This window comes from Diplotaxodon limnothrissa, linkage group LG22 (genome assembly GCF_057381915.1).
Source record: "Diplotaxodon limnothrissa isolate DT_005_m linkage group LG22, D_limnothrissa_male_GT1.1, whole genome shotgun sequence".
Taxonomy (NCBI): domain Eukaryota; kingdom Metazoa; phylum Chordata; class Actinopteri; order Cichliformes; family Cichlidae; genus Diplotaxodon; species Diplotaxodon limnothrissa.
The window spans coordinates 1,405,001-1,419,421 of NC_140616.1; the positions used below are offsets into that span (position 1 = coordinate 1,405,001).

The 14,421-nt window shown below is 44.7% G+C and overlaps 2 protein-coding genes across 3 annotated transcripts in view; both read right to left on the reverse strand.

Moving 5' to 3' along the window:
• LOC146609090 (uncharacterized) overlaps positions 1 to 4,497 on the reverse strand; it is a 4,846-nt gene extending 349 nt beyond the window's left edge. Inside the window, exons 1-6 of the mRNA XM_085347001.1 lie at positions 4,434 to 4,497; positions 3,285 to 3,542; positions 1,361 to 1,630; positions 1,139 to 1,207; positions 765 to 809; positions 571 to 681 (exon numbers count right to left, since the gene is read on the reverse strand). Coding sequence (XP_085203127.1) covers positions 571 to 681; positions 765 to 809; positions 1,139 to 1,207; positions 1,361 to 1,630; positions 3,285 to 3,542; positions 4,434 to 4,497 — 817 coding nt within the window. The remainder of the gene's footprint in view (positions 1 to 570; positions 682 to 764; positions 810 to 1,138; positions 1,208 to 1,360; positions 1,631 to 3,284; positions 3,543 to 4,433) is intronic.
• Positions 4,498 to 8,050: 3,553 nt separating this feature from the next.
• LOC146609091 (uncharacterized) lies at positions 8,051 to 13,060 on the reverse strand. Of its 2 annotated transcripts, none has more exons than XM_085345851.1 (10): positions 13,000 to 13,060; positions 12,506 to 12,784; positions 11,502 to 11,750; positions 10,820 to 10,909; positions 10,584 to 10,688; positions 9,296 to 9,361; positions 8,742 to 8,819; positions 8,585 to 8,635; positions 8,309 to 8,377; positions 8,051 to 8,238 (listed from the first exon to the last, which is right to left on the reverse strand). In XM_085345851.1, the coding sequence occupies exons 1-10, from the start codon at positions 13,058 to 13,060 to the stop codon at positions 8,051 to 8,053; spliced, it is 1,236 nt and encodes a 411-aa protein (XP_085201977.1). The 2 variants fall into 2 exon arrangements, with proteins under 2 accessions (XP_085201977.1, XP_085201978.1); XM_085345852.1 differs by having other exon boundaries at positions 8,116 to 8,186.
• Between the last annotated feature and the right edge of the window lie 1,361 nt (positions 13,061 to 14,421).

A 14,421-nucleotide genomic window follows, 5' to 3' on the forward strand; every position in this document is an offset into this window, starting at 1 on the left:
TGACTCTAATACTGGATTCTGTTACCATAGCAACATCCATATTTTTGCATGTGCGGATTCATGTTTTAAACACAAAGTTTTGTTTATCTGAAGCTGCAAAAAAGAATCGGTCAGCTCTCTCGTCAATAAAATCCTTTTAAACATAAATGAATCAGCCAACACGCTTCAGACTGCCTGAAATATAAACATCACTGAATAATAAATAACAATTAAATACTGATAATGATGCATGAAAAAAGTTCAGTATGAAAAACTGAAGCAGTGAAGGTGAATAATCTGAAGATGTCAAATATAAATATTTTTAATCAAATATTCTACATAAATAAATGAATTCATTAAAAAACCTTTGATGATAAAAACTTTCTCATGTCCCCCAAAATCATAGTTTCTTCTTTTTTTAAATCACATTTCAAATCATTTACTCTTTCACTGAATTCACTCGCACTCTGTGTAATCCCAGTCTGTGCCAGAAGGTGGCGCAGCGTGTCATAGTCTCAGGCAGGGTTGCTTCTAGCAGCATCCGTCTGCACGCACCCTGACAAACCCAGGAACTTAAATCCAAACGTTCACCTGCAGCTCTGCGTTTCCTCCTCCTGCACTTCATGCTGGTCAGCAACACACAGACAGCAGCTAAGAAGATGATCATCAACCCCACGCTGACGACAGCAACCAGCAGCAGAACTGAGAGCGCACACAACATCTGGTTCATGAACACGCGACACATCTGGCAGAAAACTACAAACGCGATTCCTAACCGGACTGACCGTTCTCAGGTCTCATGTTGCTCTTCTTCTTTATTTCTCCCACTTCTAATAAACAGAGCGAGAGGACGCACACACCCACACTGGTCGCACACTCACAACGTTTAAATGTCAAAGGTCATGTGAAAGTTTGCATCCAATAAACAAAGACATCTCATTTGAGGATTAAGATTGTGGTCAATTATATTTCACACAACTAAATAAAGACAACATTTGCAGGCACAGACAGATTTAAGGAAGTATGACGTAGATCCACTTGTAGCGCAGCACACGGGCAGGTTTGGTAAATCCATGTACGGTATGATTGCAGACAGCAGCGCTGTTTCACAGCTGTTACGTGTTTGAGTGTGGATGTATGATGATGTGTGTGGTGTTACCGGCTGTCACCACTGCAGGTGATGGAGGTGTGCTGGTGGACGGAGGCTGGCTGCTCGTCTCTGCGTGTGCTGGGAATGCAAACAGTTTCTATGTTTAAATCCTGGTTCACACAAACATGAATACAAAGCTCATGAAACAACCTGTAAATACACAAAACATGAACACGTGTAAACTACAGACAACGTGAAAGCAGCAGGTGAGTCCAGGCTGGACCGACCCACCTGCGAGGACCGTGACTCTGGCCTGCAGCAGCCCGTTGCAGACGTACTCTCCAGCGTCCTCTGGCTGCAGGTCCTGGATCTGCAGGGCGTCGTTGGTGAAGCTCAGCCGGCCGCCGCCCCTTTCTGGTTTCACCGTACCGTTTCTGTACTTGGTGAGGACGGCCTCCCGCCTCTCGCCCTCCCTCTGCTGGAACCACCTCTGTTTGGGTTTGGAGGAGCCGCTGCAGGGGAGCAGCAGCGTCCGGCCCGCGGACACCGTGTAGTCCCGACCTGAGGAGAAGACGCAGAGACATTCGCGCTGTCACTGCTGACCTTCTGTACTTGAGTGGCTGTGATATTGACAGGCGGCCGTAGGGACAGGGGGTTGGGCAGCGCATCTGTAGGTTGCCGGTTCGATCCCCGGGATCACAACCTGGTCGTTGTGTCCTTGGGCAAGACACTTTACCTACCGCCTACTGGTGTTGGCTTCTGTCAGTCTGCCAGGGCAGCTGTGGCTACAACCGTAGCTGCCTCCACCAGTGTGTGAATGAATAGTAAAGCGCTATATATATAAATGCAATCCATGATTATATTGTTCACGGCTTCTTGCTGGATCTGTGCTTCCTGTGTCGACTTTATTCTGCAGTGACGTTGTCGTGGTGCTTGTGCGTCGCTGTGGTGCCCTCTGCGTGAGGTGCAGGCTTTTGTTGGAGAGGACGCTGCTGTGGCGTCTGCTGGTTGCAGCCTCTGCAAACTAAAGCGGACTCGTCCCCCTCCCTGCAGCTGTGCTCATGCTGGAGGTGTTGAGCTCACAGACCTGAGGATGAGCAGCGCAGCTCCTCACACACGCCATGGCGTGTGAATGCTTCACCGCAGAGTTGCTAAAGCTCGTGGTCAGTCACCGATTGTAGCATGCAATCACACGCAAACAGACTCAGTGACCTATTAAAAGATGGTGTGATAATGACGAGCTGCTCTGCAGAGATAAGCCGGCTGTTTCTGCTCGCTCAGTTTCATATTTAGGCCACACGTTTCCTGTTTTTATCGTTTCCACTTTAATATCCAGTCATCTTTCTGGAGGCGTGTGTGAGACAAATTTAAACAGTGGAAATGTTTCTTTTCACATCACTCCCACTCTGTGCCTCCGTGCCATCCACTTCTCTTTTACATAGAAAACTGATCATTTCGACACGTCCTTCTTCAAACCGCTGGCTTCCTTTGAGCCTCTGTGTGGTTTTAATGTGCCTGCATCAGTGTGACGGCACTTCGTGCTGTCATCGATTCTTCAGCCTGAAGAGCTGGTGACTGTGTGAGTGCAGACGTTAGGTTTCATACTCAGTTCCTTACTTTGGAGAAGCTGCGTCAGCGATAAGCAGACATTTCTGCACTGCAGAGCTGATGAAGAAGTGAGCGCTCAGTTCACAGGAGTGTTTGCCACACATGCATCTGCCTGCTGTGTGCAGACGGAGCGATTTGTATTGTGTAACTTGTCTCTGTCATTGGCTCCCAGCCGGCTGCTACTCCAGCGGGAACAAGTACAAATACTTTGCTACTGTACTAGTAGAGTTTTCAGGTTCCTGTGTTTGACTCGAGTAGTTTTTTCTTTTATACTTTTAACTTTTATTCGCTACATGTTGAAACAAATATTCGTACTTTCTGCTCCTTACATTTGAAAACAGGCTCGTTACGTTTGATTGGACGGTTTTGAGGTGATTTATTATTTTGTCGCTGCGAGGCTTCAAACATCAAACTGATTTGAACCTGATCAGGATCACATGAGAGGAAACTCAGTTCGATTATTAATGACCAGGAGATTACAGCGTGTGGCAGAGTCAGGGCGGCCAGGCTGTCGTAAAGCTTTTCCCTGTTCCTCGTCTTTCCCTGCATTTATTATTTGTTTCCCACCCCCAACCCACCCACCCTGGTGGCTCCACCCCCAGCATACCTGTCAGCACCTGCAGCTCAGCCACCAGCTGCTGGTTACAGCGGTATCTTCCATGATCCGACTCCTTCAGATGCGGGACGCAGAGGTCGCCATTAACCATGAGGCGGTAGCGCCGGCAGTCCTTGTTGGTCTTGTAGCCGCCCCGTCGGGTCACCAGGACCTCCTGATCCTGCCGAGTCCAGATCACGTCTGAGCTGCCAGAGCTGCCGCACGGCAGACAGACGTGGTGATTCTCAGGGACCGAAAACCAGATCGCTGCTGGGGCAGAGGACGGGGTCACACATCTGAAACTGTCGAACTCAAGCAGTACAAATGTGCTTTAAATACAGCTGCAGCTCTAACGTGGCTGAACCAATGCAGCACACAGGTGAGCTCACCTGGTTAAGCTGCATTAAGGCTTAACATGGTTTACTGTGAGGTTAATAAAAGACTTTCTCATAGAGGCCGTTTGCTTTGGTAACTTCTGCCTGAAAGACGTGAAGATGACGACGTCCACGACACTTTAAACGTCAAACGTAAAAACAGGGCAAAGGCTCAACTGTTGCTGTGGTCATCTTTTATATACAGTCTCGTGCAGGTTCTCCTTTAGTGATCCGTCTCCTATATTTAGATGATGTGATGAAGCTGTGTGACACTCACACCCTGCTGATGCTCCGGCTTCAGTGTGTTTCCTCTTTTATCTCATGGAAACGTCTGCGTCTAAATTTACAACGTTGCAAAATGTTTGCTGGACAGCGTTTTGTCGAGCAGGGCGGTGAACGATGTCGTGTGTCAGAGGAAATCTACACGCACTGACTGTAAACATGCATAAAGAACTGTGGATTTATGACGTTTTCATCTTTAACTTATTTTGCACCAATAAAGAAATAATCATCTTCCGATGGACTCTTTCATAACAGCATGTGAGTCATTTCAGTCCATCAAAATGTTTTTATGGGAATTTGACACAAAAAGATGTTTTTCTAGAACATGTTTGATTACATCAAGTTTGCAAAAATGGAAACAACAACTGTACAAAAGTAAACTGAGGCGTGCACCGTCCAACTTTAACCCAACAAAGGCAACCTATAAATAAGAACAACTGTATTATTGTTTCCTCGCGGTTCCCTGAAAGTGTGACGAGGACAGAAGAACGGGAGGTTTTCGTACCTGTGGAGTTTCCCGTGCAGCCGATCAGACCTGAGAGCAGGAACCAAACGTGACAGGAGAACATGTTCAGGAACAAACGTGGAGCTGCAGAGCTGCCGACGCGCCTCGAGCCTGTCTGTCCCTGCACCGCTCTTCCTCTCCTTCCTCGTCCTCAGTGACTCAGGGAGCGTCAGCGGCCTGGAAAATAAAGAGGCGTGCTCCCGCTGCAGGTCTGCTGTGTCGCATGGATCTGATGAGCAGCTGGAAGCTCTCGGATGAAGGACTAGCTGAGATTTTAACCTTTGTTCCTCTGAATGTTTGTGTGAAAGTCAAACAAAAGGTAAACATGATGACATCATGCTCGCATCAGGAGGCGTGGAAGGTTTGATCCTGAGGATTTCCTGCAATTAGAGAAAAGTCACATGATGAAGGTTAGAAAACACCTGTGGCTCTGTGACGTTATCATCACCTGCAGAGTGGAATCACTTTAAAACATCACAGACTCGGACTAATGCAGGGAAACATCCCCTCAGGCTCGCTGTCGGTGCAGCTTGATCACACAGTGAACACACGTGTTGGCTCGAGGCGCTGCAGCAGACACGTGAATATTTCATTATATCCTCAAATATCTCTGAGGCTTTACCAGGTGTGTTTCCCAGAGCCGGAGGATGATCGATGAGCGAGTCCTGATGAGATCCACCTTTAGGGAAAAACAGGCTTTTGTTCACTCAACAGTTTTGTCTTTTTCTTGGATGCTGGAAAAGCCTGAATTTCATTGACTCAACTTTAGGCTCTGTGTGACACACATGGAGATAAATAACTTCACAGAGGTTCACACTGTAACGTTTTCTGGGTAATTTCCTTCCTTTAACGTAAGATGACAGAAAAAATGACACTGAGGTCACTTGTCCCCTGTGAGGACACCTGCCTCAAAACTCCCATCATCTTAAACTGGTTTCCTGAGCTCGCTGCACTCAGACCTGCAGCAGTTTAAAGTGTGTCTCATCACACAGAGACGTGAAGCTTCAGTCTTCAGCGTCTCTCAGCACAAACACTTTCACTGATCAACGATCAGCGATGAAGGATCAGCAGGGTTTCTGTGACAAACTGAACTGTTTTCTAATTCGTCTCCTTCGTTCACCTTTTCTTTTATTTCTACATCTCCACGTGATGAAGACGAGGGGGACGACAGCACCCAGAACCAGCTGCTGCTCAGAATGAGCCCCTGGAAGAAGACACAGTAACGCAGCTCAGATCAACGTGACGCACCTGAAAGCACCAAAGAACCAGGAGCTCTGCTCAGACTCAGCCACAGCTCAGCTTGTTTCTGATGTACCTGATACCTTTAGAGCCGGTCGGAGCAGCACGCTCTGTTTTGTGTAACTATTTTAAAATCCCGGTAGCTCTGCAACCACATAAGCTAGCAATATGATTCTTTTGCATATGAAACCGGAGGAGTTGTACTTACATCTTATGCCATCAGCTTGTCCTCGGTCACAGTTTCCTTCCACATATAGCTTTGCAAAAACTGCATCAAAGCACTTGCAGCAACAAAAACATAATATTCCAGAAACACGCTTTGCCGATCCGATCAGCTGTTTGTAACACTTCCTACGTCCGCCATGACCTGCCCGAAATCGGAAGTGACGTCATTTTGCGGAAATGTAGTTTTTTACCATCGTGGCCTCATGAGCCTATACTGGTGTTTTTAAAAGTTATGTTTGACTTTGTGACTTTCTGTGTGGTTTCTGGGATGCTGAGGACTCATATTGCACTGCTGGAAATAGTTTATTTTGATGCAGATGCTGCTTTTTTGCAAATTTGCACTATAATATGTATTTTCGTTTTTCCTGCAGTATATAAAAATTGGTGTATTTCAAAAATAAAACTATGAAGACACTTAAAATAAATTTCCTGTGGTGGGAAACTAGTTTGTGCAACGTTTTTGTATTTACAGTTTTGAGGGATAAGCCTCTTAAATTTCTCTCACTAGAAATATATGTTAAAAAAACAAAAACGATTTTCAATTTTTTTTGCAATTTATGTAATTACTATGCACTTAATGCAGACATATTATTAAAATCTGGGCTATAATGGTTGTATTGATGTATAGCAACTTGAAATGGCTCCACAGCATGTAAAAATATAATATAAGCTCTGACGGACTTGGTTCTGTGGTCGGTCTTAAAGGGTTAAAGAATAAACATGCTTTCATTTACATCTGCTGGTTTCAAAAAAGGAGACAAAACAATGAAACTAGATTCATATTTTGGCAACTTTTTCAAATAAGGTGTCGTTGTTAGAGACATTAAAGCCTCAGCCAATCATGTTTGCTCTGTAAAGCGGCCACAGCACCTTTCTGCGACGTGTCAGTCGGGTCTTTGGTCACATCCAGATTAACCGCTGCTCCGCCAGCACAGGAGTACAGTCCAGAGTCGCTGAGCTGAACGTCTCTTAAAGTTACGAGTCTCCTTACCTGCAGCGACGTTAGAGCCCAGAGCAGCGGCTGCTAACAGGCAGCAGCACACGTCCAGCTTCATCCTGACTGCAGTCATCAGCTCACATGAGCACACTCTGTGGGCTCACAGCATGTTTCTCATCAGCTCAGCGTGCTCGTCGCTCAGTGCTGATAAATGTCAGAAACACGTACACGTGACACGTGTCTGCTGCGCTCACTGTCTGCTTGGATGATTATAAACAGATGAAGTCCTGAGGTCGCAATTCTGAATCTTACAGCTACAAACCTCCACGCTGTCACCTCCACGGCGTGGAGGATGTAACATGGAACACAGGCGAGGAACATTAACTAAACCTAAAGACTAAGAAACAAGTAAGGGAGCTGGAAAAGACGAGAGCAGCAGAAGCCCTGAATCAGAGTAACATAGCTTGTGTGTTTGTCCAGGTTCATTCATGTGTTATTAACAGACCGATGACGGTGACACAGGAAGGAAGCTGAGCAGCTGATGGGCCGTCTGTGCTTTCAACAGCTGAAGCTGTGAAGCTCAGCGGACACGTCTGCACACAAACACAAAGTCAACACAAATCTACTGTTTTCCAAGTTTACTTGATCTAAATGTGAATATTATCAGTGTTTTAAATGTGACTGCAGCAGACGTGTGACATGTTTCGTCATTAATACCAAAACGCTTTAAATCAAAGCTTTTATTCATGTGTTCATGAAGTGAATCAACTGCACTCAGAAACTTTCTCAGGCCAACAATAGTTATCTTACAAGCTTTTGTCTTTATAATCATGTCTGTAAAGGATTTTTATCACTTTGACCTTCAGATCAATCTACTGACTGGAGGAAAGGTCAGAGGTCAAACACACACACTACAGCACACTGTAAGAATCAAAGCTTTTAGCTTTTTGTCAATTTTCCACCGATGAATCATGAACCTCGAACACGTCGATGGACGGAGGACAGATTTCAGGCTCCACCCCCCACCGCAGCCACCCTGCGCTGGATGAGTGGGTGGGTGTGACCATGAGCTCTGCACCTCAGCACAGTTGGGTCAGAATTTATTTAAGCTTTTTAGCGTAAGTGTTTAAAGACAGACACACTAACAAAAGCCTCCTGGGTCGATTTCATCAGCTGCAGTTTCACAATAATTCAGAATAATCTCGACATATGCATGTTACATGTTCCCATGAACATCTGTGCTGTGCAGACTGTTCCTGACAGCAGGACATTCAGGTGAAGCTACACCGGTCCGGCCTGCTTCTTGGGTTTCTTCAGTAAGACATACGTGTTGTTGACGGGCTGTGAAGAACCTGTGGATCATAAACATCATCAGTCTGAGTGGGTTGTGTGTAACAAACACAGCTGTGCAGGTTTGGCGTGTTCACCATGAGTTTGTGTAAAATGAGGTGCTGAGTGGCAGCTCAGGTGTTACCGGTCGTGTTTCCAGTCCGTGGCAGCTCAGCGATGGTGTCGTATGTGGCATCACTGTGGTCTGATCCTCCTGTTAAAATGTTTATCAAATAGTCTTCATCAGATCCAAGTAACAGTCCAGTTTTAAGCTGTTACACACAACAAATCAACATTTTCAGCTTTAGAAGACACCAGATCCAAAAGTTTGATCACACAAAATAATTTTGGGTTATCCAAAAATAACTCACGTGTGGCTCTTTTAGTACCCGTCCAAATCAGAAGCAAGAATTAAAGTTACCTTTATTATTTCCAGCATGGAAAGTGGAAGCAGTCAAGGAATGTGGAAAATCTGTAAATGAAATATTTTGATTAGATGCAGCATGAAGGTGGAAGGAGATGAAGTGTCAGCAGAAGGTTTGCTTAAATCATGTGACTGTGAAGGCTCAGTGCAGCACAGGTGTTACTGGTGTCGTTTCCAGTCTGTGGCAGCTCAGCGATGGTGTCGTATGTGGCATCACTGTGGTTTGATCCTCCTGTCAACAACAAGTCTCAGTAAGAGTTTGGCAGACATCACTCTCCTGCTTTACTGTTGATGAGGTTCAGAATTTGAAAGTTATCCAAATGGACCGATTCGTATACAGCACTTTGGGGATCAAACCACCGACCTCCCAATCAGCAGAGGACCTGCTCTGCCGCCTGAGCTACAGCCAACTCAAACATCCAAACTTCAATCGGCTTAATTACAGAATGAACTAGAAGACGACGATAGAGTAAAAATAATAATATGAAACACAGCTACAAGATTTCAGTGCAGTTTTCAGTTTAAAATATTATCTACATAACATCTAATGATGGAAACAACAGGAGGGGAAATAATTTAAGTGGCTGCTCCATCAGGCAGTGTGCAGGTCGTAGGCGAGCTCCTGAGAACAAACACTGGATTCATTCAGACTATCAAACTACAAGCAGCTCCGATGATGAGCCTCAGTCACAGCTGCTTCACTCTCACCATTTATAAGATGAAGTTCTGCTCCAGCTGGTATCTCATCATAGACGTGGAGCTGTTTGTCAGTCCCTGCAGACAGATCAGAGTCAGCTCCTGCTTTAAAGTTTAAAACACGCTGCCTGTGATGACGTCCAGCTGTGATAATGAAAGTGAAGCTAAACTGGACTGTGGCTGCTTAGGAAGCTTTTGCTGTTAAACTGAGTTTAGGAAATACTGACCGCTGACCTTTCACCTCACATACTTACAGTGACCAACCTGCTCTCACCTCGAAGGTGTCTGTTTGCACCAGAATAAAGTCCACAGGATGTAAAATCAACAGTGAGGCAGAATAAAATCATTTTAGGTTTGGAGTTAACAGTAATATTATATAAGTGCTGTGTACTCATTTAAAATGAAAGATTAAAGATTCATTTGTAGAAAAGAAACTGTAACCTTTGAACTTGTGTTAGCTTTATTGTTAGCTAAGCTGCTAACAGCATACGCTAATTTATTTTATTTTATTACTTTATTCACATCTTCACTCACCGAATGGAATCTGTGCACAGAGGTGAACACGCAGTAGTAAAACACAGCTAACTGAACTGCATTAGCTCAGGTGGCTAATGTGTTAGCATGATGTGTTAGCATGACGTGTTATTATGATGTGTTAGCATGATGTGTTAGCATGATGTGTTAGCATGACGTGTTATTATGATGTGTTAGCATGATGTGTTAGCATGACGTGTATTATGATGTGTTAGCATGATGTGTTAGCATGACGTGCATTATGATGTGTTAGCATGACGTGTTAATATGATGTGTTAGCACGATGTGTTAGCATGACGTGTTATTATGATGTGTTAGCATGATGTGTTAGCATGACGTGTATTATGATGTGTTAGCATGACGTGTTAATATGATGTGTTAGCATGATGTGTTAGCATGACGTGTTATTATGATGTGTTAGCATGATGTGTTAGCATGACGTGTATTATGATGTGTTAGCATGATGTGTTAGCATGACGTGTTAGCGTGATGTGTTAGCATGACGTGTTAGCATGACGTGTTAATATGATGTGTTAGCATGATGTGTTAGCATGACGTGTTAGCGTGATGTGTTAGCATGACATTTGAGCTGACAGACAGACCGCAGCTCACAGCCACCATCGTACTAACAGATGTTTCAAAAGAACCGAGTGAAGGAAGCTAAACTGGACCACAGCAGATATGTGAGAATGATGCGACTAACATGTCTAAACCAATGAATAAGTCATGTAAACCACAGATTCTGGTCATGTTTCTCTTTACTCACCTCGTCTGCTGGACCTGCATCTCCACATGAAGCAGGCAGTGATGAGGATGAGGATGGAGAGAAGAAGAAGACCAGTTCCTATCAGGAAACTCTGCACTGGAAAAGCTGGACAAGGTCAGAGTGATGAACACGGACCTCACTCTAAAGGTCATTTATGCTACAGGCCAGAAGAGATGAACATGTTTACATTTAAATCTGTTCAACTGCACTCGTTAGATTCTTTGATGCAATCATACCTGATGGAGCATCGGGGGGTGATGCAGGTGTTACTGATGCTGTATGAGTTGTAGCAGTAGGTGGTGTTTTTGTTTTTGTTGTCTTATTATCTTAAGTACAGAAAAAAGAAAATATAGATACATAAAAAATAACAGCTTAAAAATCAACGATTGAACTTTAAATATACGAGTTGGTTAAAAACAAACTCCACATACAAACAAAGTAAAAAACTGAACTGAAGAATTTCACATAACATCTTGTGATTTGTGAACAATGATTGGATGCTGTCTGACTGATGCTGATTAATGTCACGCGGTGAAGCTGACATGTTTTAACTTTGTGTTTTTAAGCATTTGTGCATGAGTTGCTGTGTTTCATCGTTTTTAATCTTTAATAATGTCCAGTGTTTTATTCGTACAGTTTCATTGCATGCTTTTATTGTGTATATTGTTGACGTGTTCCCGGAAGTCTTAGCTGGCATGCCAGTTAAGACTGTGACCAATCAGGGTTCGCCCTTGGCCACCGTAGGTCAATAAGAGGACCTGGCGGGGCAGATGAAGGGGGCTAGAGGTAGAGCATGAGAGACTGCAGCAGCGACACGGCGGGATAGCCGGTGGTCGGCGACTGTTGCAGAGAGCGGCAGAAAACAGAGGAAACTCTACAAAAACATTTCTGTGTTACTTTTGGGTTCATGTGTCTCACCTCTGTCAGATCTCTGTCCTTTGGTCACATTCAGATAAGCAGCTGGTTCTCCATCACAGTAGTACAGTCCAGAGTCAGCAGGCTCAGCTTCTCTTATACGTAATGTTGTGTCCTCCGTGGAAACAGAAATCCTTCCTTCATTTATTTCTCCAGAGTCTCGTCTCCACGTGGGAACAGCTGATCCTCCAACATCATGAGAACAGTTCAGAGTGATGCTGCTCCTCTCTGCAACACTCACTATTGTTGTTCCTGTGAAGAATTCATGACATTTATCATTAAAGTGATTCTTTCCAACGTGCTGATTGGTTTAAAGGTGGACGTCAACAGGAAAGAGGAGGACAGGGAGCACAGAGAGGGCTGCAGCCGACAGCGTTCATTGTTTTCACTGTTTCACTTCATCCATTTCTATTTATCTGTTTCCATCAAACTGGAGCTCAGGCAGCAACAACAGCACAGACAGACACGAGTCCACACAGTATATCTGCGCACTGCCCTCTGGTGGCAGCACACAGCTACTACAGGCTGTGTGAAGCTGGCCCGAGCCGCCACTTCAAACAGGAAGTCTGCGCTCTGATGATACCGGTTATCTCTGCTGGCGTTTTAGGTTTTTGATGTCAAAGCAAAGACAGAATGACATCGTCAACATAAAGTCGGTCACTGCACAAAAACCCAAAAATGCTTCAGTGTGATCGTATCAGCTGAAGTTCATAAACACTGGTTTGAGTTTACAGAGAGCAGAGATAAGACTTTTATTATTATGTAGCTGCTCACTGGTTACTGCAGCATGTGAGGTTACACATGAAGAACATTACAGTTATTACTTTATAGAAACTCATCGACAGTAACAGGAAGCACATGTGACAAAACAAAGCTGCAACTAAAGTTAAAAACACGTCTGAAATGCAGCTTTTCATTCTCACTGAATTCGTTTGAGTCAGTTATTGTTTTTTTATGGAAGACGCGTGATTTTTAAACAGGTCAACTGTTAAAATGTTTGATGTTACCTGATGGGATCACTGTCAGCTCCACAGCTGCTTCATGGTTACAGAAGTATCTGCCAGAGTCTGAGGGAGCAGCTCTGAGGACGATCAGAACCCCGTCAGCCTGTGAACTGTATCGTTTCTGTGGATCATTGATGTGTTTTTTGTCTCCGTCTCCATCAGCTGTAAGTATGTCAGCTCTGCTTCCTCCACTCTCTCTGCTCCACCTCACTCCACCCTCCACAGAGTGAGGACAGGGCAGAGTGACCTGCGTCCCCTCCTTAACTCCTTCATGGGTCAAACCTGCAAAAACAAACAGTTTTCAGAATCACATAAACCTTCAGATGCTGTGGACACACAGTAACATCACACGTTTATCCTCATGTAAATAACTGGAGACTTTCTCAATGTTTTGATTTTTTAAATCAAGTTTCATAAAATTAAACTTTGATAGAAATCAGGAAGAATAACGACGCTCTACATCATCCGAGTCTCAGAAGAAGCTCAAAGAGTCTCACCTGCAGCGACATTAGAGCCCAGAGTGCAGGCCAACAGGCAGCAGAAGATGTTCACCTTCATCCTCACACAGTGCGAAGTGTCTGAACAGTTCCTGTGTGATCTGAGAACAGGAACTCGGCCTCTGTGAACACGCCTGTTCTTCTTCCTGCTGCTCACTTCTTGTGGTTAATGAATACAGATGCTCCTTTTTTAGTTTGGAATGTGATGTAATTTACATTCTGACAGTTTTGTGTTATTGACTGATGCAGATATAAGATGATGTCGTCGTAGGCGGAGGTAGAAGGTTCCAGGGTGGGGGTGGTGGGGGCGTCTGATCTCCTGTCTTACTGTAGAAACCAGATCAGTTACATCAGTGAGTTTTCGCCACGCAGCGAATAATCAAATAATAATCAAATAACAACTTTGGATTGTTTTAAATCATGTAGCCAGTGAGGCAGGGATCACTGACACTAATCTGATGGCTGAAGGAGGGCTGTGTGTACATACAAAGGTCAGCTGCGTTTACATACTTAATAATATGACCCGCCCATGCACTAAATGACTGTCTGTGAGGGACAGCCAATAAGAAGAGAGTTGTCTTAAAGGAGAAAGAGAGTGAAGTGTGGGGTGAAAGACGGTCAGAGGATGAGCAGCAGAGACTGAGTGGATGATCAGAGTGATGATGTCAGAGCGTGACAGTGTGGGGAAGCAGAAGTGATGAGATGAAGAAAAACCTCAGGAACATGAGGGAGCACAGATCTTATCCACAAGAAGCTTAATGTGGCATTTTTGTAAACCCGGAGTCATCAACGCTCTCGTAGTCGAGCCCAACAATGAAAATGATTTTATGCTGTAAAGCTGCTTTTGAGTCTCACGTCTGAGTCCTGCGTTCGGGTCCGACCCCGACAGCCGAGCCTGACCCTGAGTTTAACACTCTCAAAGTGTAAACGTGAGAGAGCAGAGTGATGAGCTGCTGCAGGAGGAAATTCAACACAACGATTTCACAACAGCTGTCTGTGAACTTTAGAAGAGTCAGACGGATGACACACAAGCAGAGAGCTGCAACCCTGTGGGTTTATCCAGGACTGCAGCAAGAAAACAACCACAGCACAGACGTCACAGAGGTCACAGACGTCACAGAGGTCACAGAGGTCACTGAGGTCACTGAGGTCACAGAGGTCACTGAGGTCAGCGTCCTGGTGCTGGAAACCAAACAGGTTTGTGTTTTTAAAGCTGTGTGTGTCAGAAATCAAACTGTGAGGCTGAAGGACTCAGACCAGTCACTGTTTCACATATTGATGAGTGTGGCTGCATTTCCTCCTGTGTCCCACTGCACTTCCTGCTTTATTTTGAAGGGTCGTCTCCTGCTCAACGTGATGCTGCTTTGTCAGCTGCTGCCTGTGTCTCGTGATTCTGCACCACAGACCTCATCATTCGGAGCA